Raw genomic sequence first — 27,178 nt, forward strand, 5'->3', positions numbered from 1 at the left:
CTCATGTAACATGTATACAATATAATACATACAATAACTCATGTAACATGTATACAATATAATACAGACAATAACTCATGTAACATGTATACAATATAATACAAACAATACAATAACTCATGTAACATGTATACAATATAATACAGACAATAACTCATGTAACATGTATACAATATAATACATACAATAACTCATGTAACATGTATACAATATAATACAGACAATAACTCATGTAACATGTATACAATATAATACAGACAATAACTCATGTAACATGTATACAATATAATACAGACAATAACTCATGTAACATGTATACAATATAATACAGACAATAACTCATGTAACATGTATACAATATAATACAGACAATAACTCATGTAACATGTATACAATATAATACAGACAATAACTCATGTAACATGTATACAATATAATACAGACAATAACTCATGTAACATGTATATTATATTGTAAATTACAATCCATAAATCAATCAATTATTTTTACTTCTTATGTTGTATACAACATTTAATGAAAACAATATTCTAATAATTGCGTTTTTAGAAGAATGATTCTATGTTGGTTCTGTCTGAAGATAGCTCTCAGTTCCTTCAGTCCATTGGTATGGAATCAGCTTCGCAAGTTTGTTTGCAGGTATGTTATAGCATACAATTAGTCTTAAGTGCTAGCTTTAGTATTATGATCAAATGTTTGTAGCTGCACGGATGGTAATAACTATACATGTATAAGGGTGCTAATATATAATACAACACCAATACTTTATTTTATAGGAAGTTGCTGAAGATGCAGCGGACACCGACCTTGGTTGTTTGATACCACTTTTCACGAACGACATTGACAATGTGTGGAACACTGCCATATCGGACATTTTCCTTTCGCTAACACCAACATCTAAGCCAGAACCTAAAGAAAGCTCTAATAGGAAAACGTCGCATAGGCTTTTGACGTGTGAAGCTGTGTTGGACGAGAAGAGGGAGAAACAAAGGAAGAAGGAAGAAAAAGAGCTGAAGGCCGAGCTTTGAAAGAAAGCAAAATTAATAAAGTCTAATGCATAAAGATAACTAATTAAACATAATTAACAGCAAATTACAAGTGTTTTTTAATCCTTCTATTTATTCTCTATTCATAAAATGTCAAGAAAATATTTATATTGCTTGCATAATGCTATTTGAGAACACAAAAAGTGTCCTTGATAAAACTTTGTTTGCCGTGTCCGAGATTTCCACTACACCTGGTCGAGATATAAAAGGTATTTCCGACTTTTCCGCAATCGAGACTCCCGTCATATGGTTTACTTTATTTTGATTTCCGTAACTTCAACCAATGAAATGAGTAGTTTTGCTGACATCTATAAATAGCCGCACTTAACCGTACGGGTTATAGAATTCCCAAACGAACTCGCCTAAACGTAACAACAGCTGAAAGTGGGACGCTACGGAAACCTGTCTGAGATATCCCGGTTTTACCCTATATGTAACACAGCCATCTATTTGTCCCCATCCTCTATATATGTAACACAGCCATCTATTGGTCCCCATCCTCTATATATATGTAACACAGCCATATATTGGTCCCCATCCTCTATATATGTAACACAGTCATCTATTGGTCCCCATCCTCTATATATGTAACACAGTCATCTATTGGTCCCCATCCTCTATATATGTAACACAGTCATCTATTGGTTCCCATCCTCTATATATATAACAAAGTCATCTATTGGTTCCCATCCTCTATATATATAGCACAGACATCTGTTGGTCCCCATCCTCTATATATGTAACACAGTCATCTATTGGTCTCCATCCTCTATATATGTAACACAGCCATATATTGGTCCCCATCCTCTATATATGTAACACAGTCATCTATTGGTCCCCATCCTCTATATATGTAACACAGTCATCTATTGGTCCCCATCCTCTATATATGTAACACAGTCATCTATTGGTCCCCATCCTCTATATATGTAACACAGTCATCTATTGGTCTCCATCCTCTATATATGTAACACAGCCATCTATTGGTCCCCATCCTCTATATATGTAACACAGTCATCTAATGGTTCCCATCCTATATATATATGTAACACAGTCATCTATTGGTCCCCATCCTCTATATATGTAACACAGCCATCTATTGGTCGTTATTCTATTGCATATGATAGCACTGCGGTTTATTGGAACCGTTCTCTAAAGTTAAACTAAATGTGTAGTTGTCACATATATATATGTTTGCTATATCAGAATGTTTCCTATGAGAGATTATTTTATTGACAGGACTGCTCTAGCCGAGTCTGAATTAGAGTATAATCCTGACCATGTTAGTCAGGCTGTATACGTCACGTTCCCAGTCATCCCTTCTTCTCTGGCGCCTCTCGACACCAGCCAATGTAAGTTTCCTTCTTATCCTGCTGGCTATGAGAGAATGTGTAATTATCAGCTTGTCAGCTTTCTGTGACTCACTGTTTGCCCTAAACCTGGCCTGTCTAGATAATCACTATTTCTGTAATGGGCTGATACAACAATACACACTTAACATTTCTTAACTTCTAATTGATAGTAATAAAATGAAATTATGGATGCAAATCTATCTTGAATAGCTTTTTACGTTAATGTTGAAATTGTGAGTTTGTATATATAAAGAATTACCACACAACACAGGAATATTGAATCCAATCTTTGTAAATGTGATAAAATTTGAGTGTGTTACTATTTACAGATAAGAACATATATGTTGTGATATGGACAACTACGCCTTGGACTCTGCCTGCCAATCAGGCTATCTGTTACTGTGACAGTCTGATGTGAGTATATCTGTTACTGTGACAGTCTGATGTGAGTATCTCTGTTACTGTGACAGTCTGATGTGAGTATATCTGTTACTGTGACAGTCTGATGTGAGTATATCTGTTACTGTGACAGTCTGATGTGAGTATATCTGTTACTGTTACAGTGACAGTGACAGTCTGATGTGAGTATGTCTGTTACTGTGACAGTCTGATGTGAGTATATCTGTTACTGTGACAGTCTGATGTGAGTATGTCTGTTACTGTGACAGTCTGATGTGAGTATATCTGTTACTGTGACAGTCTGATGTGAGTATGTCTGTTACTGTGACAGTCTGATGTGAGTGTGTCTGTTACTGTGACAGTCTGATGTGAGTGTGTCTGTTACTGTGACAGTCTGATGTGAGTGTGTCTGTTACTGTGACAGTCTGATGTGAGTGTGTCTGTTACTGTGACAGTCTGATGTGAGTGTGTCTGTTACTGTGACAGTCTGATGTGAGTGTGTCTGTTACTGTGACAGTCTGATGTGAGTGTGTCTGTTACTGTGACAGTCTGATGTGAGTATATCTGTTACTGTGACAGTCTGATGTGAGTATATCTGTTACTGTGACAGTCTGATGTGAGTGTGTCTATTACTGTGACAGTCTGATGTGAGTGTTTCTGTTACTGTGACAGTCTGATGTAAGTGTGTGTGTTACTGTGACAGTCTGATGTGATGTGAGTATATCTGTTACTGTGACAGTCTGATGTGAGTATATCTGTTACTGTGACAGTCTGATGTGAGTATATCTGTTACTGTGACAGTCTGATGTGAGTATATCTGTTACTGTGACAGTCTGATGTGAGTATGTCTGTTACTGTGACAGTCTGATGTGAGTATGTCTGTTACTGTGACAGTCTGATGTGAGTGTGTCTGTTACTGTGACAGGCTGATGTGAGTATATCTGTTACTGTGACAGTCTGATGTGAGTATATCTGTTACTGTGACAGTCTGATGTGAGTATATCTGTTACTGTGACAGTCTGATGTGAGTATATCTGTTACTGTGACAGTCTGATGTGAGTATGTCTGTTACTGTGACAGTCTGATGTGAGTGTGTCTGTTACTGTGACAGTCTGATGTGAGTATGTCTGTTACTGTGACAGTCTGATGTATGTCTGTTACTGTGACAGTCTGATGTGAGTGTGTCTGTTACTGTGACAGTCTGATGTGAGTATGTCTGTTACTGTGACAGTCTGATGTGTGTGTGTCTGTTACTGTGACACAGTCTGATGTGAGTATATCTGTTACTGTGACAGTCTGATGTGAGTATATCTGTTACTGTGACAGTCTGATGTGAGTATATCTGTTACTGTGACAGTCTGATGTGAGTATATCTGTTACTGTGACAGTCTGATGTGAGTATATCTGTTACTGTGACAGTCTGATGTGAGTATATCTGTTACTGTGACAGTCTGATGTGAGTATATCTGTTACTGTGACAGTCTGATGTGAGTATGTCTGTTACTGTGACAGTCTGATGTGAGTATATCTTTGTTACTGTGACAGTCTGATGTGAGTATGTCTGTTACTGTGACAGTCTGATGTGAGTATATCTGTTACTGTGACAGTCTGATGTGATATATCTGTTACTGTGACAGTCTGATGTGAGTATGTCTGTTACTGTGACAGTCTGATGTGAGTGTGTCTGTTACTGTGACAGTCTGATGTGAGTATATCTGTTACTGTGACAGTCTGATGTGAGTATGTCTGTTACTGTGACAGTCTGATGTGAGTATGTCTGTTACTGTGACAGTCTGATGTGAGTATGTCTGTTACTGTGACAGTCTGATGTGAGTATATCTGTTACTGTGACAGTCTGATGTGAGTATGTTACTGTGACTGTTACTGTGACAGTCTGATGTGAGTATGTCTGTTACTGTGACAGTCTGATGTGAGTATATCTGTTACTGTGACAGTCTGATGTGAGTATGTCTGTTACTGTGACAGTCTGATGTGAGTATATCTGTTACTGTGACAGTCTGATGTGAGTATATCTGTTACTGTGACAGTCTGATGTGAGTATATCTGTTACTGTGACAGTCTGATGTGAGTATGTCTGTTACTGTGACAGTCTGATGTGAGTATGTCTGTTACTGTGACAGTCTGATGTGAGTATATCTGTTACTGTGACAGTCTGATGTGAGTATATCTGTTACTGTGACAGTCTGATGTGAGTATGTCTGTTACTGTGACAGTCTGATGTGAGTGTGTCTGTTACTGTGACAGTCTGATGTGAGTATGTCTGTTACTGTGACAGTCTGATGTGAGTATATCTGTTACTGTGACAGTCTGATGTGAGTGTGTCTGTTACTGTGACAGTCTGATGTGAGTGTGTCTGTTACTGTGACAGTCTGATGTGAGTATATCTGTTACTGTGACAGTCTGATGTGAGTATTATCTGTTTACTGTGACAGTCTGATGTGAGTATGTCTGTTACTGTGACAGTCTGATGTGAGTGTGTCTGTTACTGTGACAGTCTGATGTGAGTATATCTGTTACTGTGACAGTCTGATGTGAGTATATCTGTTACTGTGACAGTCTGATGTGAGTATGTCTGTTACTGTGACAGTCTGATGTGAGTATGTCTGTTACTGTGACAGTCTGATGTGAGTGTGTCTGTTACTGTGACAGTCTGATGTGAGTATGTCTGTTACTGTGACAGTCTGATGTGAGTGTGTCTGTTACTGTGACAGTCTGATGTGAGTATATCTGTTACTGTGACAGTCTGATGTGAGTATGTCTGTTACTGTGACAGTCTGATGTGAGTATGTCTGTTACTGTGACAGTCTGATGTGAGTATGTCTGTTACTGTGACAGTCTGATGTGAGTATGTCTGTTACTGTGACAGTCTGATGTGAGTGTGTCTGTTACTGTGACAGTCTGATGTGAGTGTATCTGTTACTGTGACAGTCTGATGTGAGTATATCTGTTACTGTGACAGTCTGATGTGAGTATATCTGTTACTGTGACAGTCTGATGTGAGTGTGTCTGTTACTGTGACAGTCTGATGTGAGTATGTCTGTTACTGTGACAGTCTGATGTGAGTGTGTCTGTTACTGTGACAGTCTGATGTGAGTATATCTGTTACTGTGACAGTCTGATGTGAGTATATCTGTTACTGTGACAGTCTGATGTGAGTATGTCTGTTACTGTCTGATGTGAGTGTGTCTGTTACTGTGACAGTCTGATGTGAGTATATCTGTTACTGTGACAGTCTGATGTGAGTATGTCTGTTACTGTGACAGTGTGATGTGAGTATATCTGTTACTGTGACAGTGACAGTCTGATGTGAGTATATCTGTTACTGTGACAGTCTGATGTGAGTATATCTGTTACTGTGACAGTCTGATGTGAGTGTGTCTGTTACTGTGACAGTCTGATGTGAGTGTGTCTGTTACTGTGACAGTCTGATGTGAGTATGTCTGTTACTGTGACAGTCTGATGTGAGTATATCTGTTACTGTGACAGTCTGATGTGAGTATATCTGTTACTGTGACAGTCTGATGTGAGTATTCTGTTACTGTGACAGTCTGACAGTCTGTTACTGTGTGATGTGAGTTTCTGTTACTGTGACAGTCTGATGTGAGTGTGTCTGTTACTGTGACAGTCTGATGTGAGTATTCTGTTACTGTGACAGTCTGATGTGAGTATATCTGTTTACTGTACTGTGACAGTCTGATGTGAGTATATCTGTTACTGTGACAGTCTGATGTGAGTATATCTGTTACTGTGACAGTCTGATGTGAGTATCTGTTCTGTTACTGTGACAGTCTGATGTGAGTATATCTGTTACTGTGACAGTCTGATGTGAGTATGTCTGTTACTGTGACAGTCTGATGTGAGTATGTCTGTTACTGTGACAGTGTGATGTGAGTATATCTGTTACTGTGACAGTGACAGTCTGATGTGAGTATATCTGTTACTGTGACAGTCTGATGTGAGTATATCTGTTACTGTGACAGTCTGATGTGAGTATATCTGTTACTGTGACAGTCTGATGTGATGTGAGTATGTCTGTTACTGTGACAGTCTGATGTGAGTATGTCTGTTACTGTGACAGTCTGATGTGAGTATGTCTGTTACTGTGACAGTCTGATGTGAGTGTGTCTGTTACTGTGACAGTCTGATGTGAGAGTGTTCTGTTACTGTGACAGTCTGATGTGAGTATATCTGTTACTGTGACAGTCTGATGTGAGTATATCTGTTACTGTGACAGTCTGATGTGAGTATATCTGTTACTGTGACAGTCTGATGTGAGTATGTCTGTTACTGTGACAGTCTGATGTGAGTATATCTGTTACTGTGACAGTCTGATGTGAGTATATCTGTTACTGTGACAGTCTGATGTGAGTATATCTGTTACTGTGACAGTCTGATGTGAGTATATCTGTTACTGTGACAGTCTGATGTGAGTATGTCTGTTACTGTGACAGTCTGATGTGAGTATGTCTGTTACTGTGACAGTCTGATGTGAGTATATCTGTTACTGTGACAGTCTGATGTGAGTATATCTGTTACTGTGACAGTCTGATGTGAGTATGTCTGTTACTGTGACAGTCTGATGTGAGTGTGTCTGTTACTGTGACAGTCTGATGTGAGTATGTCTGTTACTGTGACAGTCTGATGTGAGTGTGTCTGTTACTGTATGTCTGTTACTGTGACAGTCTGATGTGAGTATATCTGTTACTGTGACAGTCTGATGTGAGTATATCTGTTACTGTGACAGTCTGATGTGAGTATGTCTGTTACTGTGACAGTCTGATGTGAGTATGTCTGTTACTGTGACAGTCTGATGTGAGTGTGTCTGTTACTGTGACAGTCTGATGTGATGTGAGTATATCTGTTACTGTGACAGTCTGATGTGAGTATATCTGTTACTGTGACAGTCTGATGTGAGTATATCTGTTACTGTGACAGTCTGATGTGAGTATGTCTGTTACTGTGACAGTCTGATGTGAGTGTGTCTGTTACTGTGACAGTCTGATGTGAGTATGTCTGTTACTGTGACAGTCTGATGTGAGTATGTCTGTTACTGTGACAGTCTGATGTGAGTATGTCTGTTACTGTGACAGTCTGATGTGAGTGTGTTTATTACTGTGACAGTCCGATCTGTTACTGTTACTGTGACAGTCTGATGTGAGTATATCTGTTACTGTGACAGTCTGATGTGAGTATATCTGTTACTGTGACAGTCTGATGTGAGTGTGTCTGTTACTGTGACAGTCTGATGTGAGTGTGTCTGTTACTGTGACAGTCTGATGTGAGTATATCTGTTACTGTGACAGTCTGATGTGAGTATATCTGTTACTGTGACAGTCTGATGTGAGTATATCTGTTACTGTGACAGTCTGATGTGAGTATATCTGTTACTGTGACAGTCTGATGTGAGTATATCTGTTACTGTGACAGTCTGATGTGAGTATGTCTGTTACTGTGACAGTCTGATGTGAGTATGTCTGTTACTGTGACAGTCTGATGTGAGTGTGTCTGTTACTGTGACAGTGACAGTCTGATGTGAGTATGTCTGTTACTGTGACAGTGTGATGTGTGAGTATATCTGTTACTGTGACAGTCTGATGTGAGTATATCTGTTACTGTGACAGTCTGATGTGAGTGTGTCTGTTACTGTGACAGTGTGATGTGAGTATATCTGTTACTGTGACAGTGACAGTCTGATGTGAGTATATCTGTTACTGTGACAGTCTGATGTGAGTATATCTGTTACTGTGACAGTCTGATGTGAGTATATCTGTTACTGTGACAGTCTGATGTGAGTATATCTGTTACTGTGACAGTCTGATGTGAGTATATCTGTTACTGTGACAGTCTGATGTGAGTATATCTGTTACTGTGACAGTCTGATGTGAGTATGTCTGTTACTGTGACAGTCTGATGTGTGAGTATGTCTGTTACTGTGACAGTCTGATGTGAGTATGTCTGTTACTGTGACAGTCTGATGTGAGTATATCTGTTACTGTGACAGTCTGATGTGAGTATGTCTGTTACTGTGACAGTCTGATGTGAGTATATCTGTTACTGTGACAGTCTGATGTGAGTATATCTGTTACTGTGACAGTCTGATGTGAGTATATCTGTTACTGTGTGACAGTCTGATGTGAGTATGTCTGTTACTGTGACAGTCTGATGTGAGTATGTCTGTTACTGTGACAGTCTGATGTGAGTATATCTGTTACTGTGACAGTCTGATGTGAGTATATCTGTTACTGTGACAGGCAGATATGAGTATATCTGTTTCTGTGACAGTCTGATGTGAGTATGTCTATTACTGTGACAGTCTGATGTATGTCTGTTACTGTGACAGTCTGATGTGAGTATATCTGTTACTGTGACAGTCTGATGTGAGTGTGTCTGTTACTGTGACAGTCTGATGTGAGTATGTCTGTTACTGTGACAGTCTGATGTGAGTATATCTGTTACTGTGACAGTCTGATGTGAGTATATCTGTTACTGTGACAGTCTGATGTGAGTATGTCTGTTACTGTGACAGTCTGATGTGAGTATATCTGTTACTGTGACAGTCTGATGTGAGTATGTCTGTTACTGTGACAGTCTGATGTGAGTAGTCTGTTACTGTGACAGTCTGATGTGAGTATATCTGTTACTGTGACAGTCTGATGTGAGTATATCTGTTACTGTGACAGTCTGATGTGAGTATATCTGTTACTGTGACAGTCTGATGTGAGTATGTCTGTTACTGTGACAGTCTGATGTGAGTATGTCTGTTACTGTGACAGTCTGATGTGAGTATATCTGTTACTGTGACAGTCTGATGTGAGTATATCTGTTACTGTGACAGTCTGATGTGAGTATATCTGTTACTGTGACAGTCTGATGTGAGTATATCTGTTACTGTGACAGTCTGATGTGAGTATGTCTGTTACTGTGACAGTCTGATGTGAGTGTGTCTGTTACTGTGACAGTCTGATGTGAGTATATCTGTTACTGTGACAGTCTGATGTGAGTATATCTGTTACTGTGACAGTCTGATGTGAGTATATCTGTTACTGTGACAGTGACAGTCTGATGTGAGTATATCTGTTACTGTGACAGTCTGGTGTGACAGTCTGATGTGATATATGTGTTACTGTGACAGTCTGATGTGAGTATGTCTGTTACTGTGACAGTCTGATGTGAGTATGTCTGTTACTGTGACAGTCTGATGTGAGTATATCTGTTACTGTGACAGTCTGATGTGAGTATATCTGTTACTGTGACAGTCTGATGTGAGTATGTCTGTTACTGTGACAGTGTGATGTGAGTATATCTGTTACTGTGACAGTGACAGTCTGATGTGAGTATATCTGTTACTGTGACAGTCTGATGTGAGTATATCTGTTACTGTGACAGTCTGATGTGAGTATGTCTGTTACTGTGACAGTCTGATGTGAGTATGTCTGTTACTGTGACAGTCTGATGTGAGTATATCTGTTACTGTGACAGTCTGATGTGAGTATATCTGTTACTGTGACAGTCTGATGTGAGTATATCTGTTACTGTGACAGTCTGATGTGAGTATGTCTGTTACTGTGACAGTCTGATGTGAGTATATCTGTTACTGTGACAGTCTGATGTGAGTATATCTGTTACTGTGACAGTCTGATGTGAGTGTGTCTGTTACTGTGACAGTCTGATGTGAGTATGTCTGTTACTGTGACAGTCTGATGTGAGTATATCTGTTACTGTGACAGTCTGATGTGAGTATATCTGTTACTGTGACAGTCTGATGTGAGTATGTCTGTTACTGTGACAGTCTGATGTGAGTATATCTGTTACTGTGACAGTCTGATGTGTGAGTATGTCTGTTACTGTGACAGTCTGATGTGAGTGTGTCTGTTACTGTGACAGTCTGATGTGTATATCTGTTACTGTGACAGTCTGATGTGAGTATATCTGTTACTGTGACAGTCTGATGTGAGTATGTCTGTTACTGTGACAGTCTGATGTGAGTATATCTGTTACTGTGACAGTCTGATGTGAGTAGTGTCTGTTACTGTGACAGTCTGATGTGAGTATATCTGTTACTGTGACAGTCTGATGTGAGTATATCTGTTACTGTGACAGTGACAGTCTGATGTGAGTATATCTGTTACTGTGACAGTCTGATGTGAGTATGTCTGTTACTGTGACAGTCTGATGTGAGTATATCTGTTACTGTGACAGTCTGATGTGAGTATATCTGTTACTGTGACAGTCTGATGTGAGTATATCTGTTACTGTGACAGTCTGATGTGAGTAGATATGCTCTGTTACTGTGACAGTCTGATGTGAGTATGTCTGTTACTGTGACAGTCTGATGTGAGTATATCTGTTACTGTGACAGTCTGATGTGAGTATGTCTGTTACTGTGACAGTCTGATGTGAGTATGTCTGTTACTGTGACAGTCTGATGTGAGTATGTCTGTTACTGTGACAGTCTGATGTGAGTGTGTCTGTTACTGTGACAGTCTGATGTGAGTATATCTGTTACTGTGACAGTCTGATGTGAGTATATCTGTTACTGTGACAGTCTGATGTGAGTATATCTGTTACTGTGACAGTCTGATGTGAGTATGTCTGTTACTGTGACAGTCTGATGTGAGTGTATCTGTTACTGTGACAGTCTGATGTGAGTATATCTGTTACTGTGACAGTCTGATGTGAGTATGTCTGTTACTGTGACAGTCTGATGTGAGTATGTCTGTTACTGTGACAGTCTGATGTGAGTATGTCTGTTACTGTGACAGTCTGATGTGAGTATATCTGTTACTGTGACAGTCTGATGTGAGTATATCTGTTACTGTGACAGTCTGATGTGAGTATATCTGTTACTGTGACAGTCTGATGTGAGTATATCTGTTACTGTGACAGTCTGATGTGAGTATATCTGTTACTGTGACAGTCTGATGTGAGTATGTCTGTTACTGTGACAGTCTGATGTGAGTATATCTGTTACTGTGACAGTCTGATGTGAGTATGTCTGTTACTGTGACAGTGTGATGTGAGTATATCTGTTACTGTGACAGTGACAGTCTGATGTGAGTATATCTGTTACTGTGACAGTCTGATGTGAGTATATCTGTTACTGTGACAGTCTGATGTGAGTATATCTGTTACTGTGACAGTCTGATGTGAGTATGTCTGTTACTGTGACAGTCTGATGTGAGTATATCTGTTACTGTGACAGTCTGATGTGAATATGTTCTGTTACTGTGACAGTCTGATGTGAGTATATCTGTGTACAGTCGTGTAGTGTGTTACTGTGACAGTCTGATGTGAGTATATCTGTTACTGTGACAGTCTGATGTGAGTATGTCTGTTACTGTGACAGTCTGATGTGAGTATGTCTGTTACTGTGACAGTCTGATGTGAGTATATCTGTTACTGTGACAGTCTGATGTGAGTATATCTGTTACTGTGACAGTGACAGTCTGATGTGAGTATATCTGTTACTGTGACAGTCTGATGGAGTATATCTGTTACTGTGACAGTCTGATGTGAGTATGTCTGTTACTGTGACAGTCTGATGTGAGTATGTCTGTTACTGTGACAGTCTGATGTGAGTATATCTGTTACTGTGACAGTCTGATGTGAGTATGTCTGTTACTGTGACAGTCTGATGTGAGTATATCTGTTACTGTGACAGTCTGATGTGAGTATATCTGTTACTGTGACAGTCTGATGTGATGTATATCTGTTACTGTGACAGTGTGATGTGAGTATATCTGTTACTGTGACAGTGACAGTCTGATGTGAGTATATCTGTTACTGTGACAGTCTGATGTGAGTGTGTCTGTTACTGTGACAGTCTGATGTGAGTATATCTGTTACTGTGACAGTGACAGTCTGATGTGAGTATATCTGTTACTGTGACAGTCTGATGTGAGTATATCTGTTACTGTGACAGTCTGATGTGAGTGTGTCTGTTACTGTGACAGTCTGATGTGAGTGTATGTCTGTTACTGTGACAGTCTGATGTGAGTATATCTGTTACTGTGACAGTCTGATGTGAGTATATCTGTTACTGTGACAGTCTGATGTGAGTGTGTCTGTTACTGTGACAGTGTGATGTGAGTATATCTGTTACTGTGACAGTGACAGTCTGATGTGAGTATATCTGTTACTGTGACAGTCTGATGTGAGTATGTCTGTTACTGTGACAGTCTGATGTGAGTATGTCTGTTACTGTGACAGTCTGATGTGAGTATGTCTGTTACTGTGACAGTCTGATGTGAGTATGTCTGTTACTGTGACAGTCTGATGTGAGTATATCTGTTACTGTGACAGTCTGATGTGAGTATGTCTGTTACTGTGACAGTCTGATGTGAGTATGTCTGTTACTGTGACAGTCTGATGTCTGTTATCTGTGACAGTCTGATGTGAGTATATCTGTTACTGTGACAGTGACAGTCTGATGTGAGTATATCTGTTACTGTGACAGTCTGATGTGAGTGTGTCTGTTACTGTGACAGTGTGATGTGAGTATATCTGTTACTGTGACAGTGACAGTCTGATGTGAGTATATCTGTTACTGTGACAGTCTGATGTGAGTATATCTGTTACTGTGACAGTGACAGTCTGATGTGAGTATATCTGTTACTGTGACAGTCTGATGTGAGTATATCTGTTACTGTGACAGTCTGATGTGAGTATATCTGTTACTGTGACAGTCTGATGTGAGTATATCTGTTACTGTGACAGTCTGATGTGACAGTCTGATGTGAGTGTCTGTTACTGTGACAGTCTGATGTGAGTATGTCTGTTACTGTGACAGTCTGATGTGAGTATGTCTGTTACTGTGACAGTCTGATGTGAGTATGTCTGTTACTGTGACAGTCTGATGTGAGTATATCTGTTACTGTGACAGTCTGATGTGAGTATATCTGTTACTGTGACAGTCTGATGTGAGTATGTCTGTTACTGTGACAGTGTGATGTGAGTATGTCTGTTACTGTGACAGTCTGATGTGAGTGTGTCTGTTACTGTGACAGTCTGATGTGAGTATATCTGTTACTGTGACAGTCTGATGTGAGTATATCTGTTACTGTGACAGTCTGATGTGAGTATGTCTGTTACTGTGACAGTCTGATGTGAGTATGTCTGTTACTGTGACAGTCTGATGTGAGTATGTCTGTTACTGTGACAGTCTGATGTGAGTATGTCTGTTACTGTGACAGTGATGTGAGTATTCTGTTACTGTGACGTACAGTCTGATGTGAGTATATCTGTTACTGTGACAGTCTGATGTGAGTATGTCTGTTACTGTGACAGTCTGATGTGAGTATGTCTGTTACTGTGACAGTCTGATGTGAGTATGTCTGTTACTGTGACAGTCTGATGTGAGTATATCTGTTACTGTGACAGTCTGATGTGAGTATGTCTGTTACTGTGACAGTCTGATGTGAGTATTCTGTTACTGTGACAGTCTGATGTGAGTATATCTGTTACTGTGACAGTCTGATGTGAGTATATCTGTTACTGTGACAGTCTGATGTGAGTATATCTGTTACTGTGACAGTCTGATGTGAGTATGTCTGTTACTGTGACAGTCTGATGTGAATATGTCTGTTACTGTGACAGTCTGATGTGAGTATATCTGTTACTGTGACAGTCTGATGTGAGTATGTCTGTGTTACTGTGACAGTCTGATGTGAGTATATCTGTTACTGTGACAGTCTGATGTGAGTCTATGTGTATTCTGTTTACTGTGACAGTCTGATGTGAGTATGTCTGTTACTGTGACAGTCTGATGTGAGTATGTCTGTTACTGTGACAGTCTGATGTGAGTATGTCTGTTACTGTGACAGTCTGATGTGAGTATATCTGTTACTGTGACAGTCTGATGTGAGTATGTCTGTTACTGTGACAGTCTGATGTGAGTATATCTGTTACTGTGACAGTCTGATGTGAGTATGTCTGTTACTGTGACAGTCTGATGTGAGTGTGTCTGTTACTGTGACAGTCTGATGTGAGTATGTCTGTTTACTGTGACAGTCTGATGTGAGTATATCTGTTACTGTGACAGTCTGATGTGAGTATATCTGTTACTGTGACAGTCTGATGTGAGTATATCTGTTACTGTGACAGTCTGATGTGAGTATATCTGTTACTGTGACAGTCTGATGTGAGTATATCTGTTACTGTGACAGTCTGATGTGAGTATATCTGTTACTGTGACAGTCTGATGTGAGTATATCTGTTACTGTGACAGTCTGATGTGAGTATATCTGTTACTGTGACAGTCTGATGTGAGTATATCTGTTACTGTGACAGTCTGATGTGAGTATATCTGTTACTGTGACAGTCTGATGTGAGTATGTCTGTTACTGTGACAGTCTGATGTGAGTGTGTCTGTTACTGTGACAGTCTGATGTGAGTATATCTGTTACTGTGACAGTCTGATGTGAGTATGTCTGTTACTGTGACAGTGACAGTCTGATGTGAGTATATCTGTTACTGTGACAGTCTGATGTGAGTGTGTCTGTTACTGTGACAGTCTGATGTGAGTATGTCTGTTACTGTGACAGTCTGATGTGAGTATATCTGTTACTGTGACAGTCTGATGTGAGTGTGTCTGTTACTGTGACAGTCTGATGTGAGTATGTCTGTTACTGTGACAGTCTGATGTGAGTATGTCTGTTACTGTGACAGTCTGATGTGAGTATATCTGTTACTGTGACAGTCTGATGTGAGTATGTCTGTTACTGTGACAGTCTGATGTGAGTATATCTGTTACTGTGACAGTCTGATGTGAGTGTGTCTGTTACTGTGACAGTCTGATGTGAGTGTATCTGTTACTGTGACAGTCTGATGTGAGTATATCTGTTACTGTGACAGTGTGATGTGAGTATATCTGTTACTGTGACAGTCTGATGTGAGTATATCTGTTACTGTGACAGTCTGATGTGAGTATATCTGTTACTGTGACAGTCTGATGTGAGTATATCTGTTACTGTGACAGTCTGTGATGTGAGTATATCTGTTACTGTGACAGTCTGATGTGAGTATATCTGTTACTGTGACAGTCTGATGTGAGTATGTCTGTTACTGTGACAGTCTGATGTGAGTATATCTGTTACTGTGACAGTCTGATGTGAGTATATCTGTTACTGTGACAGTCTGATGTGAGTATATCTGTTACTGTGACAGTCTGATGTGAGTATATCTGTTACTGTGACAGTCTGATGTGAGTATATCTGTTACTGTGACAGTGACAGTCTGATGTGAGTATGTCTGTTACTGTGACAGTCTGATGTGAGTATATCTGTTACTGTGACAGTCTGATGTGAGTATGTCTGTTACTGTGACAGTGCTCTGATGTGAGTATATCTGTTACTGTGACAGTCTGATGTGAGTATATCTGTTACTGTGACAGTCTGATGTGAGTATATCTGTTACTGTGACAGGCTGATGTGAGTATATCTGTTACTGTGACAGTCTGATGTGAGTATATCTGTTACTGTGACAGTCTGATGTGAGTATATCTGTTACTGTGACAGTAGTGATGTGATATATGTCTGTTACTGTGACAGCTGATGTGAGTATATCTGTTACTGTGACAGTCTGATGTGAGTATATCTGTTACTGTGACAGTCTGATGTGAGTATATCTGTTACTGTGACAGTCTGATGTGAGTATGTCTGTTACTGTGACAGTCTGATGTGAGTATATCTGTTACTGTGACAGTCTGATGTGAGTGTGTCTGTTACTGTGACAGTCTGATGTGAGTATATCTGTTACTGTGACAGTCTGATGTGAGTATATCTGTTACTGTGACAGTCTGATGTGAGTATATCTGTTACTGTGACAGTGACAGTCTGATGTGAGTATATCTGTTACTGTGACAGTCTGATGTGAGTATGTCTGTTACTGTGACAGTGTGATGTGAGTATATCTGTTACTGTGACAGTGACAGTCTGATGTGAGTATATCTGTTACTGTGACAGTCTGATGTGAGTATATCTGTTACTGTGACAGTCTGATGTGAGTGTGTCTGTTACTGTGACAGTCTGATGTGAGTATATCTGTTACTGTGACAGTCTGATGTGAGTATATCTGTTACTGTGACAGTCTGATGTGAGTGTGTCTGTTACTGTGACAGTCTGGTGTGAGTGTGTCTGTTACTGTGACAGTGACAGTCTGATGTGAGTATATCTGTTACTGTGACAGTCTGATGTGAGTATATCTGTTACTGTGACAGTCTGATGTGAGTATATCTGTTACTGTGACAGTCTGATGTGAGTATATCTGTTACTGTGACAGTCTGATGTGAGTGTGTCTGTTACTGTGACAGTGTGATGTGAGTATATCTGTTACTGTGACAGTGACAGTCTGATGTGAGTATATCTGTTACTGTGACAGTCTGATGTGAGTATATCTGTTACTGTGACAGTCTGATGTGAGTATATCTGTTACTGTGACAGTCTGATGTGAGTATATCTGTTACTGTGACAGTCTGATGTGAGTATATCTGTTACTGTGACAGTCTGATGTGAGTATATCTGTTACTGTGACAGTCTGATGTGAGTATATCTGTTACTGTGACAGTCTGATGTGAGTATGTCTGTTACTGTGACAGTCTGATGTGAGTATGTCTGTTACTGTGACAGTCTGATGTATGTCTGTTACTGTGACAGTCTGATGTGAGTGTGTCTGTTACTGTGACAGTCTGATGTGAGTATATCTGTTACTGTGACAGTCTGATGTGAGTATATCTGTTACTGTGACAGTCTGATGTGAGTATGTCTGTTACTGTGACAGTCTGATGTGAGTATATCTGTTACTGTGACAGTCTGATGTGAGTATATCTGTTACTGTGACAGTCTGATGTGAGTATATCTGTTACTGTGACAGTCTGATGTGAGTATATCTGTTACTGTGACAGTCTGATGTGAGTATATCTGTTACTGTGACAGTCTGGTGTGAGTGTGTCTGTTATTGTGACAGTGTGATGTGAGTATATCTGTTACTGTGACAGTCTGATGTGAGTGTGTCTGTTACTGTGACAGTCTGATGTGAGTATATCTGTTACTGTGACAGTCTGATGTGAGTATATCTGTTACTGTGACAGTCTGATGTGAGTATATCTGTTACTGTGACAGTCTGATGTGAGTATATCTGTTACTGTGACAGTCTGATGTGAGTATATCTGTTACTGTGACAGTCTGATGTGAGTATATCTGTTACTGTGACAGTCTGATGTGAGTATGTCTGTTACTGTGACAGTCTGATGTGAGTATGTCTGTTACTGTGACAGTCTGATGTGAGTATATATGTTACTGTGACTGTGACTGTTACTGTGACAGTCTGATGTGAGTATATCTGTTACTGTGACAGTCTGATGTGAGTATATCTGTTACTGTGACAGTCTGATGTGAGTATATCTGTTACTGTGACAGTCTGATGTGAGTATGTCTGTTACTGTGACAGTCTGATGTGAGTATGTCTGTTACTGTGACAGTCTGATGTGAGTATGTCTGTTACTGTGACAGTCTGATGTGAGTATGTCTGTTACTGTGACAGTCTGATGTGAGTATGTCTGTTACTGTGACAGTCTGATGTGAGTATATCTGTTACTGTGACAGTCTGATGTGAGTATGTCTGTTACTGTGACAGTCTGATGTGAGTATATCTGTTACTGTGACAGTCTGATGTGAGTGTGTCTGTTACTGTGACAGTCTGATGTGAGTATATCTGTTACTGTGACAGTCTGATGTGAGTATGTCTGTTACTGTGACAGTCTGATGTGAGTATCTGTTACTGTGACAGTCTGATGTGAGTATTCTGTTACTGTGACAGTCTGATGTGAGTATGTCTGTTACTGTGACAGTCTGATGTGAGTATTCTGTTACTGTGACAGTCTGATGTGAGTATGTCTGTTACTGTGACAGTCTGATGTGAGTATTCTGTTACTGTGACAGTTGATGTGAGTATGTCTGTTACTGTGACAGTCTGATGTGAGTATGTCTGTTACTGTGACAGTCTGATGTGAGTATGTCTGTTACTGTGACAGTCTGATGTGAGTATGTCTATTACTGTGACAGTTGATGTGAGTATGTCTTTCTGTTACTTGTCTAGTCAATCAGATTGTCTGGTAATACTATAAAATATGGAGTTTTACTTTAGATCTTTATTGTGTGTACATAACAGCAGTGTTTTGTCAGTCTGATAGGTACTGTCTACTAGAGGATCGCAGCTCAGCTGATGTGTATATTTGTGTGAGAAAGTTTTGTGGATGTTTTTGCCAATATGCTGTGTAAACCACTGACTGTGATATGTCAGATGACAGGTAGGTCATGTGATGCTAAGGGTAGGTCATTTGATGTTAAAGATAGGTCATGTGATGAAATGGGTAGGTCATGTGATGTTAAGGATAGGTCATGTGATGTAAAGGGTAGGTCATGTGATGTTAAGGGCAGGTCATGTGATGTTAAGGGCAGGTCATGTGATGTAAAGGGTAGGTCATGTGATGTTAAAGATAGGTCATGTGATGTTAAGTGCAGGTCATGTGATGTAAAGGGTAGGTCATGTGATGTTAAGGTTAAGTCATGTGATGTTGAGGGTAGGTCATGTGATGCTAAGGGTAGGACATGTGATGTTAAGGGTAGGTCATGTGATGTTACGGGTAGATTATGTAATTTTAAGGGTATGTCATGTGATGTTAAGGGCAGGTCATGTGATGTTAAGGGCAGGTCATGTGATGTTAAGGGTAGGTCATGCGATGTTACAGGTAGGTCATTTAATGTTAAGGATAGGTCATGTGATGTTAAGGATAGGTCATGTGATGTTAAGGGCAGGTCATGTGATGTAAAGGGTAGGTCATGTGATGTTAAGGATAGGTCATGTAATGTTAAGGGCAGGTCATGTGATGTAAAGGGTAGGTCATGTGGTGGATAGGGTAGGTCATGTGATGTTAAGGATAGGTCATGTGATGTAAAGGGTAGGTCATGTGATGTTACGGGTAGGTCATGTAATGTTAAGGATAGGTCATGTGATGTAAAGGGTAGGTCATGTGATGTTAAGGATAGGTCATGTGATGTTAAGGGTAGGTCATGTGATGTTAAGGGCAGGTCATGTGATGTAAAGGGTAGGTCATGTGATGTTAAGGATAGGTCATGTGATGTTAAGGATAGGTCATGTGATGTTAAGGGCAGGTCATGTGATGTAAAAGGTAGGTCATGTGATGGATAGGGTAGGTCATGTGATGTTAAGAATAAGTCATGTGATGGATAGGGTAGGTCATGTTATGGTAAGGTTAAGTCATGTGATGGATAGGGTAGGTCATGTGATGTTTAGGTTAAGTCATTTGATGTAAAGGATAGGTCATGTGATGTTAAGGATAGGTTATGGGATGTTAAGGGTAGGTCATGTGATGTTACGGGTAGGTCATGTAATGTTAAGGATAGGTCATGGGATGTAAAGCCTAGGGTAGGTCATGTGATGTTAAGGATATGTCATGTAATGTTAAGGATAGGTCATGTTATGTTAAGGATAGGTCATGTGATGTAAAGGGTAGGTCATGTGATGTTAAGGGCAGGTCATGTGATGTTAAGGGCAGGTCATGTGATGTAAAGGGTAGGTCATGTGATGTTAAGGATAGGTCATGTGATGTTAAGGGCAGGTCATGTGATGTAAAGGGTAGGTCATGTGATGTTAAGGGTAGGTCATGTGATGTTAAGGTTAAGTCATGTGATGGATAGGGTAGGTCATGTGGTGGATAGGGTAGGTCATGTGATGTTAAGGATAGGTCATGTGATGTAAAGGATAGGTCATGTGATGTTAAGGATAGGTCATGTAATGTTAAGGGTAGGTCATGTGATGTTAAGGATAGGTCATGTGATGTAAAGCCTAGGGTAGGTCATGTGATGTTAAGGATAGGTCATGTGATGTTAAGGATAGGTCATGTAATGTTAAGGATAGGTCATGTGATGTAAAGGGCAGGTCATGTGATGTTAAGGGTAGGTCATGTGATGTTAAGGATAGGTCATGTGATGTAAAGGGTAGGTCATGTGATGTTAAGGATAGGTCATGTGATGTAAAGGGTAGGTCATGTGATGTTAAGGATAGGTCATGTGATGTAAAGGGTAGGTCATGTGATGTTAAGGATAGGTCATGTGATGTTAAGGATAGGTCATGTGATGTTAAGGATAGGTCATGTGATGTAAAGGGTAGGTCATGTGATGTTAAGGATAGGTCATGTGATGTAAAGGGTAGGTCATGTGATGTTAAGGATAGGTCATGTAATGTTAAGGATAGGTCATGTGATGTTAAGGGTAGGTCATGTGATGTTAAGGGCAGGTCATGTGATGTAAAGGGTAGGTCATGTGATGTTAAGGATAGGTCATGTGATGTTAAGGGCAGGTCATGTGATATAAAGGGTAGGTCATGTGATGTTAAAGATAGGTCATGTGATGTTAAGTGCAGGTCATGTGATGTAAAGGGTAGGTCATGTGATTGATAGGGTAGGTCATGTGATGTTAAGGTTAAGTCATGTGATGGATAGGGTAGGTCATCTTATGGTAAGGTTAAGTCATGTGATGGATAGGGTAGGTCATGTGATGGATAGAGTAGGTCATGTGATGTTAAGGTTAAGTCATATGATGAATAGGGTAGGTCATGTTATGGTAAGGTCATGTAATGGTAAAGGTCAATGTCAACAAAGTTAACATTCAATATTTCATAGCATATTGAAGGTGAATGTTTAATAAATAGTCAAAATAAGATATTTAATTGATGATATTGATAGGAAATGAGTTGGCCGAAGCCCAGTACACCCACCCACTTACCAGTGAAGTCCTGCCATTCCTGCCAGCCAATCACATTGTATCCGGAATAGGAACTGGCTTTGTCCACACTGCCCCCTGTCATGGCCATGATGACTTCAAAGTCGCCATCAACAACAATATCAAAATTGTAAGATCGATATGGAATCATGTCAACAGTTTTCTATACTCCACCTTTAAATTTTTAGGTCATCTGACCCAAAGGGTCAGGATGACCTATTGTCATCATGCACCGTCCGTTGTCGTGCGCCGTCCGCCGTCCGTAAACTTTTCATTCAAACGACTTCTTCTCAATAACCGGAAGGCCCAGGGTACTCATATTTGGCCTGTAGGTTGCTGGGATGAAGGGCTACCAAGTTTGTTCAAATGAATGACCTTGACCTTCATTCAAGGTCACAGGGGTCAAATAGGCTAAAATCTTTAAACGACTTCTTCTCAAAAACCAGAAGGCCCAGGGTACTGATATTCGGCCTGTAGGATGCTGGGATGAAGGGCTACCAAGTTTGTTCAAATAAATGACCTTGACCTTCATTTAAGGTCACAGGGTCAAATAGGCTAAAATCCTTTAAACAACTTCTTCTCAAGAACCAGAAGGCCTAGGGTACTGATTTTGGGCCTGTAGGATGCTGGGATGAAGGGCTACCAAGTTTGTTCAAATAAATGACCTTGACCTTCATTCAAGGTCACAGGGGTCAAATAGGCTAAAATCCTTTAAACAACTTCTTGTGAATAACTAAGAGGCCTAGAGACCTGATATTAGGCCTGTGGCATGCTGGAATGAAGGGCTACCAAGTTTGTTCAAATGAATGACCTTGACCTTCATTCAAGGTCAAAGGGGTCAAATAGGCTAAAATCTTTAAACGACTTCTTCTCGAGAACCAGAAGGCCCAGGGTACTGATATTGGGCCTGTGACATGCTGGGATGAAGGGCTACCAAGTTTGTTCAAATGGATGACCTTGACCTTCATTCAAGGTCAAAGGGGTCAAAAAGGCTAAAATCTTTAAACGACTTCTTCTCAAGAACCAGAAGGCCCAGGGTACTGATATTGGGCCTGTAGGATGCATGGATGAAGGGCTACCAAGTTTGTTCAAATAAATGACCTTGACGTTCATTCAGGGTCAAAGGGGTCAAAAAGGCTAAAATCTTTAAACGACTTCTTCTCAAGAACCAGAAGGCCCAGGGTACTGATATTGGGCCTGTGACATGCTGGGATGAAGGGCTACCAAGTTTGTTCAAATGAATGACCTTGACCTTCATTCAAGGTCAAAGGGGTCAAATAGGCTAAAATCCTTTAAACAACTTCTTGTGAATAACTAAGAGGCCTAGAGACCTGATATTAGGCCTGTAGAATGCTGGGATGAAGGGCTACCAAGTTTGTTCAAATAAATGACCTTGACCTTCTTTCAAGGTCATAGGGGTCAAATAGGCTAAAATCTTTAAACGATTTCTTCTCAAGAACCAGAAGGCCTAGGGTACTGATATTGGGCCTGTAGGATGCTGGGATGAAGGGCTACCAAGTTTGTTCAAATAAATGACCTTGACCTTCATTCAAGGTCACAGGGGTCAAATAGGCTAAAATCCTTTAAACAACTTCTTGTGAATAACTAAGAGGCCTAGAGACCTGATATTAGGCCTGTGGCATGCTGGGATGAAGGGCTACCAAGTTTGTTCAAATGAATGACCTTGACCTTCATTCAAGGTCAAAGGGGTCAAATAGGCTAAAATCTTTAAACGACTTCTTCTCGAGAACCAGAAAGCCCAGGGTACTGATATTGGGCCTGTGACATGCTGGGATGAAGGGCTACCAAGTTTGTTCAAATTAATGACCTTGACCTTCATTCAAGGTCACAGGGGTCAAATAGGCTAAAATCCTTTAAACAACTTCTTGTGAATAACTAAGAGGCCTAGAGACCTGATATTAGGCCTGTGACATGCTAGGATGAAGGGCTACCAAGTTTGTTCAAATGAATGACCTTGACCTTCATTCAAGGTCAAAGGGGTCAAATAGGCTAAAATCCTTTAAACAACTTCTTGTGAATAACTAAGAGGCCTAGAGACCTGATATTAGGCCTGTAGAATGCTGGGATGAAGGGCTACCAAGTTTGTTCAAATAAATGACCTTGACCTTCTTTCAAGGTCAAGGGGTCAAATAGGCTAAAATCTTTAAACGATTTCTTCTCAAGAACCAGAAGGCCTAGGGTACTGATATTGGGCCTGTAGGATGCTGGGATGAAGGACTACCAAGTTTGTTCAAATAAATGACCTTGACCTTCATTCAAGGTCACAGGGGTCAAATAGGCTAAAATCCTTTAAACAACTTCTTGTGAATAACTAAGAGGCCTAGAGACCTGATATTAGGCCTGTGGCATGCTGGGATGAAGGGCTACCAAGTTTGTTCAAATAAATGACCTTGACCTTCATTTAAGGTCACAGGGTCAAATAGGCTAAAATCCTTTAAACAACTTCTTCTCAAGAACCAGAAGGCCCAGGGTACTGATATTGGGCCTGTAGGATGCTGGGATGAAGGGCTACCAAGTTTGTTCAAATAAATGACCTTGACCTTCATTCAAGGTCACAGGGGTCAAATAGGCTAAAATCCTTTAAACAACTTCTTGTGAATAACTAAGAGGCCTAGAGACCTGATATTAGGCCTGTGGCATGCTGGAATGAAGGGCTACCAAGTTTGTTCAAATGAATGACCTTGACCTTCATTCAAGGTCAAAGGGGTCAAATAGGCTAAAATCTTTAAACGACTTCTTCTCGAGAACCAGAAGGCCCAGGGTACTGATATTGGGCCTGTGACATGCTGGGATGAAGGGCTACCAAGTTTGTTCAAATGGATGACCTTGACCTTCATTCAAGGTCAAAGGGGTCAAAAAGGCTAAAATCTTTAAACGACTTCTTCTCAAGAACCAGAAGGCCCAGGGTACTGATATTGGGCCTGTAGGATGCATGGATGAAGGGCTACCAAGTTTGTTCAAATAAATGACCTTGACGTTCATTCAGGGTCAAAGGGGTCAAAAAGGCTAAAATCTTTAAACGACTTCTTCTCAAGAACCAGAAGGCCCAGGGTACTGATATTGGGCCTGTGACATGCTGGGATGAAGGGCTACCAAGTTTGTTCAAATGAATGACCTTGACCTTCATTCAAGGTCAAAGGGGTCAAATAGGCTAAAATCCTTTAAACAACTTCTTGTGAATAACTAAGAGGCCTAGAGACCTGATATTAGGCCTGTAGAATGCTGGGATGAAGGGCTACCAAGTTTGTTCAAATAAATGACCTTGACCTTCTTTCAAGGTCATAGGGGTCAAATAGGCTAAAATCTTTAAACGATTTCTTCTCAAGAACCAGAAGGCCTAGGGTACTGATATTGGGCCTGTAGGATGCTGGGATGAAGGGCTACCAAGTTTGTTCAAATAAATGACCTTGACCTTCATTCAAGGTCACAGGGGTCAAATAGGCTAAAATCCTTTAAACAACTTCTTGTGAATAACTAAGAGGCCTAGAGACCTGATATTAGGCCTGTGGCATGCTGGGATGAAGGGCTACCAAGTTTGTTCAAATGAATGACCTTGACCTTCATTCAAGGTCAAAGGGGTCAAATAGGCTAAAATCTTTAAACGACTTCTTCTCGAGAACCAGAAGGCCCAGGGTACTGATATTGGGCCTGTGACATGCTGGGATGAAGGGCTACCAAGTTTGTTCAAATAAATGACCTTGACCTTCATTCAAGGTCACAGGGGTCAAATAGGCTAAAATCCTTTAAACAACTTCTTGTGAATAACTAAGAGGCCTAGAGACCTGATATTAGGCCTGTGGCATGCTGGGATGAAGGGCTACCAAGTTTGTTCAAATGAATGACCTTGACCTTCATTCAAGGTCAAAGGGGTCAAATAGGCTAAAATCCTTTAAACAACTTCTTGTGAATAACTAAGAGGCCTAGAGACCTGATATTAGGCCTGTAGAATGCTGGGATGAAGGGCTACCAAGTTTGTTCAAATAAATGACCTTGACCTTCTTTCAAGGTCATAGGGGTCAAATAGGCTAAAATCTTTAAACGATTTCTTCTCAAGAACCAGAAGGCCTAGGGTACTGATATTGGGCCTGTAGGATGCTGGGATGAAGGGCTACCAAGTTTGTTCAAATAAATGACCTTGACCTTCATTCAAGGTCACAGGGGTCAAATAGGCTAAAATCCTTTAAACAACTTCTTGTGAATAACTAAGAGGCCTAGAGACCTGATATTAGGCCTGTGGCATGCTGGGATGAAGGGCTACCAAGTTTGTTCAAATGAATGACCTTGACCTTCATTCAAGGTCAAAGGGGTCAAATAGGCTAAAATCTTTAAACGACTTCTTCTCGAGAACCAGAAGGCCCAGGGTACTGATATTGGGCCTGTGACATGCTGGGATGAAGGGCTACCAAGTTTGTTCAAATGAATGACCTTGACCTTCATTCAAGGTCAAAGGGGTCAAAGGGGTCAAAAAGGCTAAAATCTTTAAACGACTTCTTCTCAAGAACCAGAAGGCCCAGGGTACTGATATTGGGCCTGTAGGATGCATGGATGAAGGGCTACCAAGTTTGTTCAAATAAATGACCTTGACGTTCATTCAGGGTCAAAGGGGTCAAAAAGGCTAAAATCTTTAAACGACTTCTTCTCAAGAACCAGAAGGCCCAGGGTACTGATATTGGGCCTGTGACATGCTGGGATGAAGGGCTACCAAGTTTGTTCAAATGAATGACCTTGACCTTCATTCAAGGTCAAAGGGGTCAAATAGGCTAAAATCCTTTAAACAACTTCTTGTGAATAACTAAGAGGCCTAGAGACCTGATATTAGGCCTGTAGAATGCTGGGATGAAGGGCTACCAAGTTTGTTCAAATAAATGACCTTGACCTTCTTTCAAGGTCATAGGGGTCAAATAGGCTAAAATCTTTAAACGATTTCTTCTCAAGAACCAGAAGGCCTAGGGTACTGATATTGGGCCTGCAGGATGCATGGATGAAGGGCTACCAAGTCTGTTCAAATAAATGACCTATGACCTTCATTCAAGGTCACAGGGGTCAAATAGGCTAAAATCCTTTAAACAAGTTCTTGTGAATAACTAAGAGGCCTAGAGACCTGATATTAGGCCTGTAGAATGCTGGGATGAAGGGCTACCAAGTTTGTTCAAATAAATGACCTTGACCTTCTTTCAAGGTCATAGGGGTCAAATAGGCTAAAATCTTTAAACGATTTCTTCTCAAGAACCAGAAGGCCTAGGGTACTGATATTGGGCCTGCAGGATGCATGGATGAAGGGCTACCAAGTCTGTTCAAATAAATGACCTATGACCTTCATTCAAGGTCACAGGGGTCAAATAGGCTAAAATCCTTTAAACAAGTTCTTGTGAATAACTAAGAGGCCTAGAGACCTGATATTAGGCCTGTCGCATGCTGGGATGAAGGGCTACCAATTTTGTTCAAATGAATGACCTTGATCTTCATTCAAGGTCATAGGGGTCAAATAGGCTAAGATCTTTAAACGATTTCTTCTCAAGAACCA

General features: G+C 40.3%; 2 protein-coding genes across 2 annotated transcripts in view; both read left to right on the plus strand.

The window, feature by feature from the left end:
• Positions 1–508: 508 nt before the first annotated feature.
• Positions 509–19,074, plus strand: LOC138319421 (uncharacterized). Its single transcript, XM_069262564.1, has 4 exons — positions 509–657; positions 795–2,416; positions 2,746–2,830; positions 19,023–19,074. The coding sequence occupies exons 1-2, from the start codon at positions 580–582 to the stop codon at positions 1,044–1,046; spliced, it is 330 nt and encodes a 109-aa protein (XP_069118665.1). The 5' UTR covers positions 509–579; the 3' UTR covers positions 1,047–2,416; positions 2,746–2,830; positions 19,023–19,074.
• A 4-nt stretch (positions 19,075–19,078) lies between these two features.
• The window catches only part of LOC138319420 (isoleucine--tRNA ligase, mitochondrial-like), an 82,915-nt gene continuing 74,815 nt past the window's right edge, over positions 19,079–27,178 (plus strand). Inside the window, exons 1-2 of the mRNA XM_069262562.1 lie at positions 19,079–19,139; positions 21,597–21,763. The gene's annotated coding sequence lies outside the window, so the exon portion shown is untranslated. The remainder of the gene's footprint in view (positions 19,140–21,596; positions 21,764–27,178) is intronic.

Source organism: Argopecten irradians, chromosome 3, assembly GCF_041381155.1.
Source record: "Argopecten irradians isolate NY chromosome 3, Ai_NY, whole genome shotgun sequence".
In the NCBI taxonomy this organism is placed as follows: domain Eukaryota; kingdom Metazoa; phylum Mollusca; class Bivalvia; order Pectinida; family Pectinidae; genus Argopecten; species Argopecten irradians.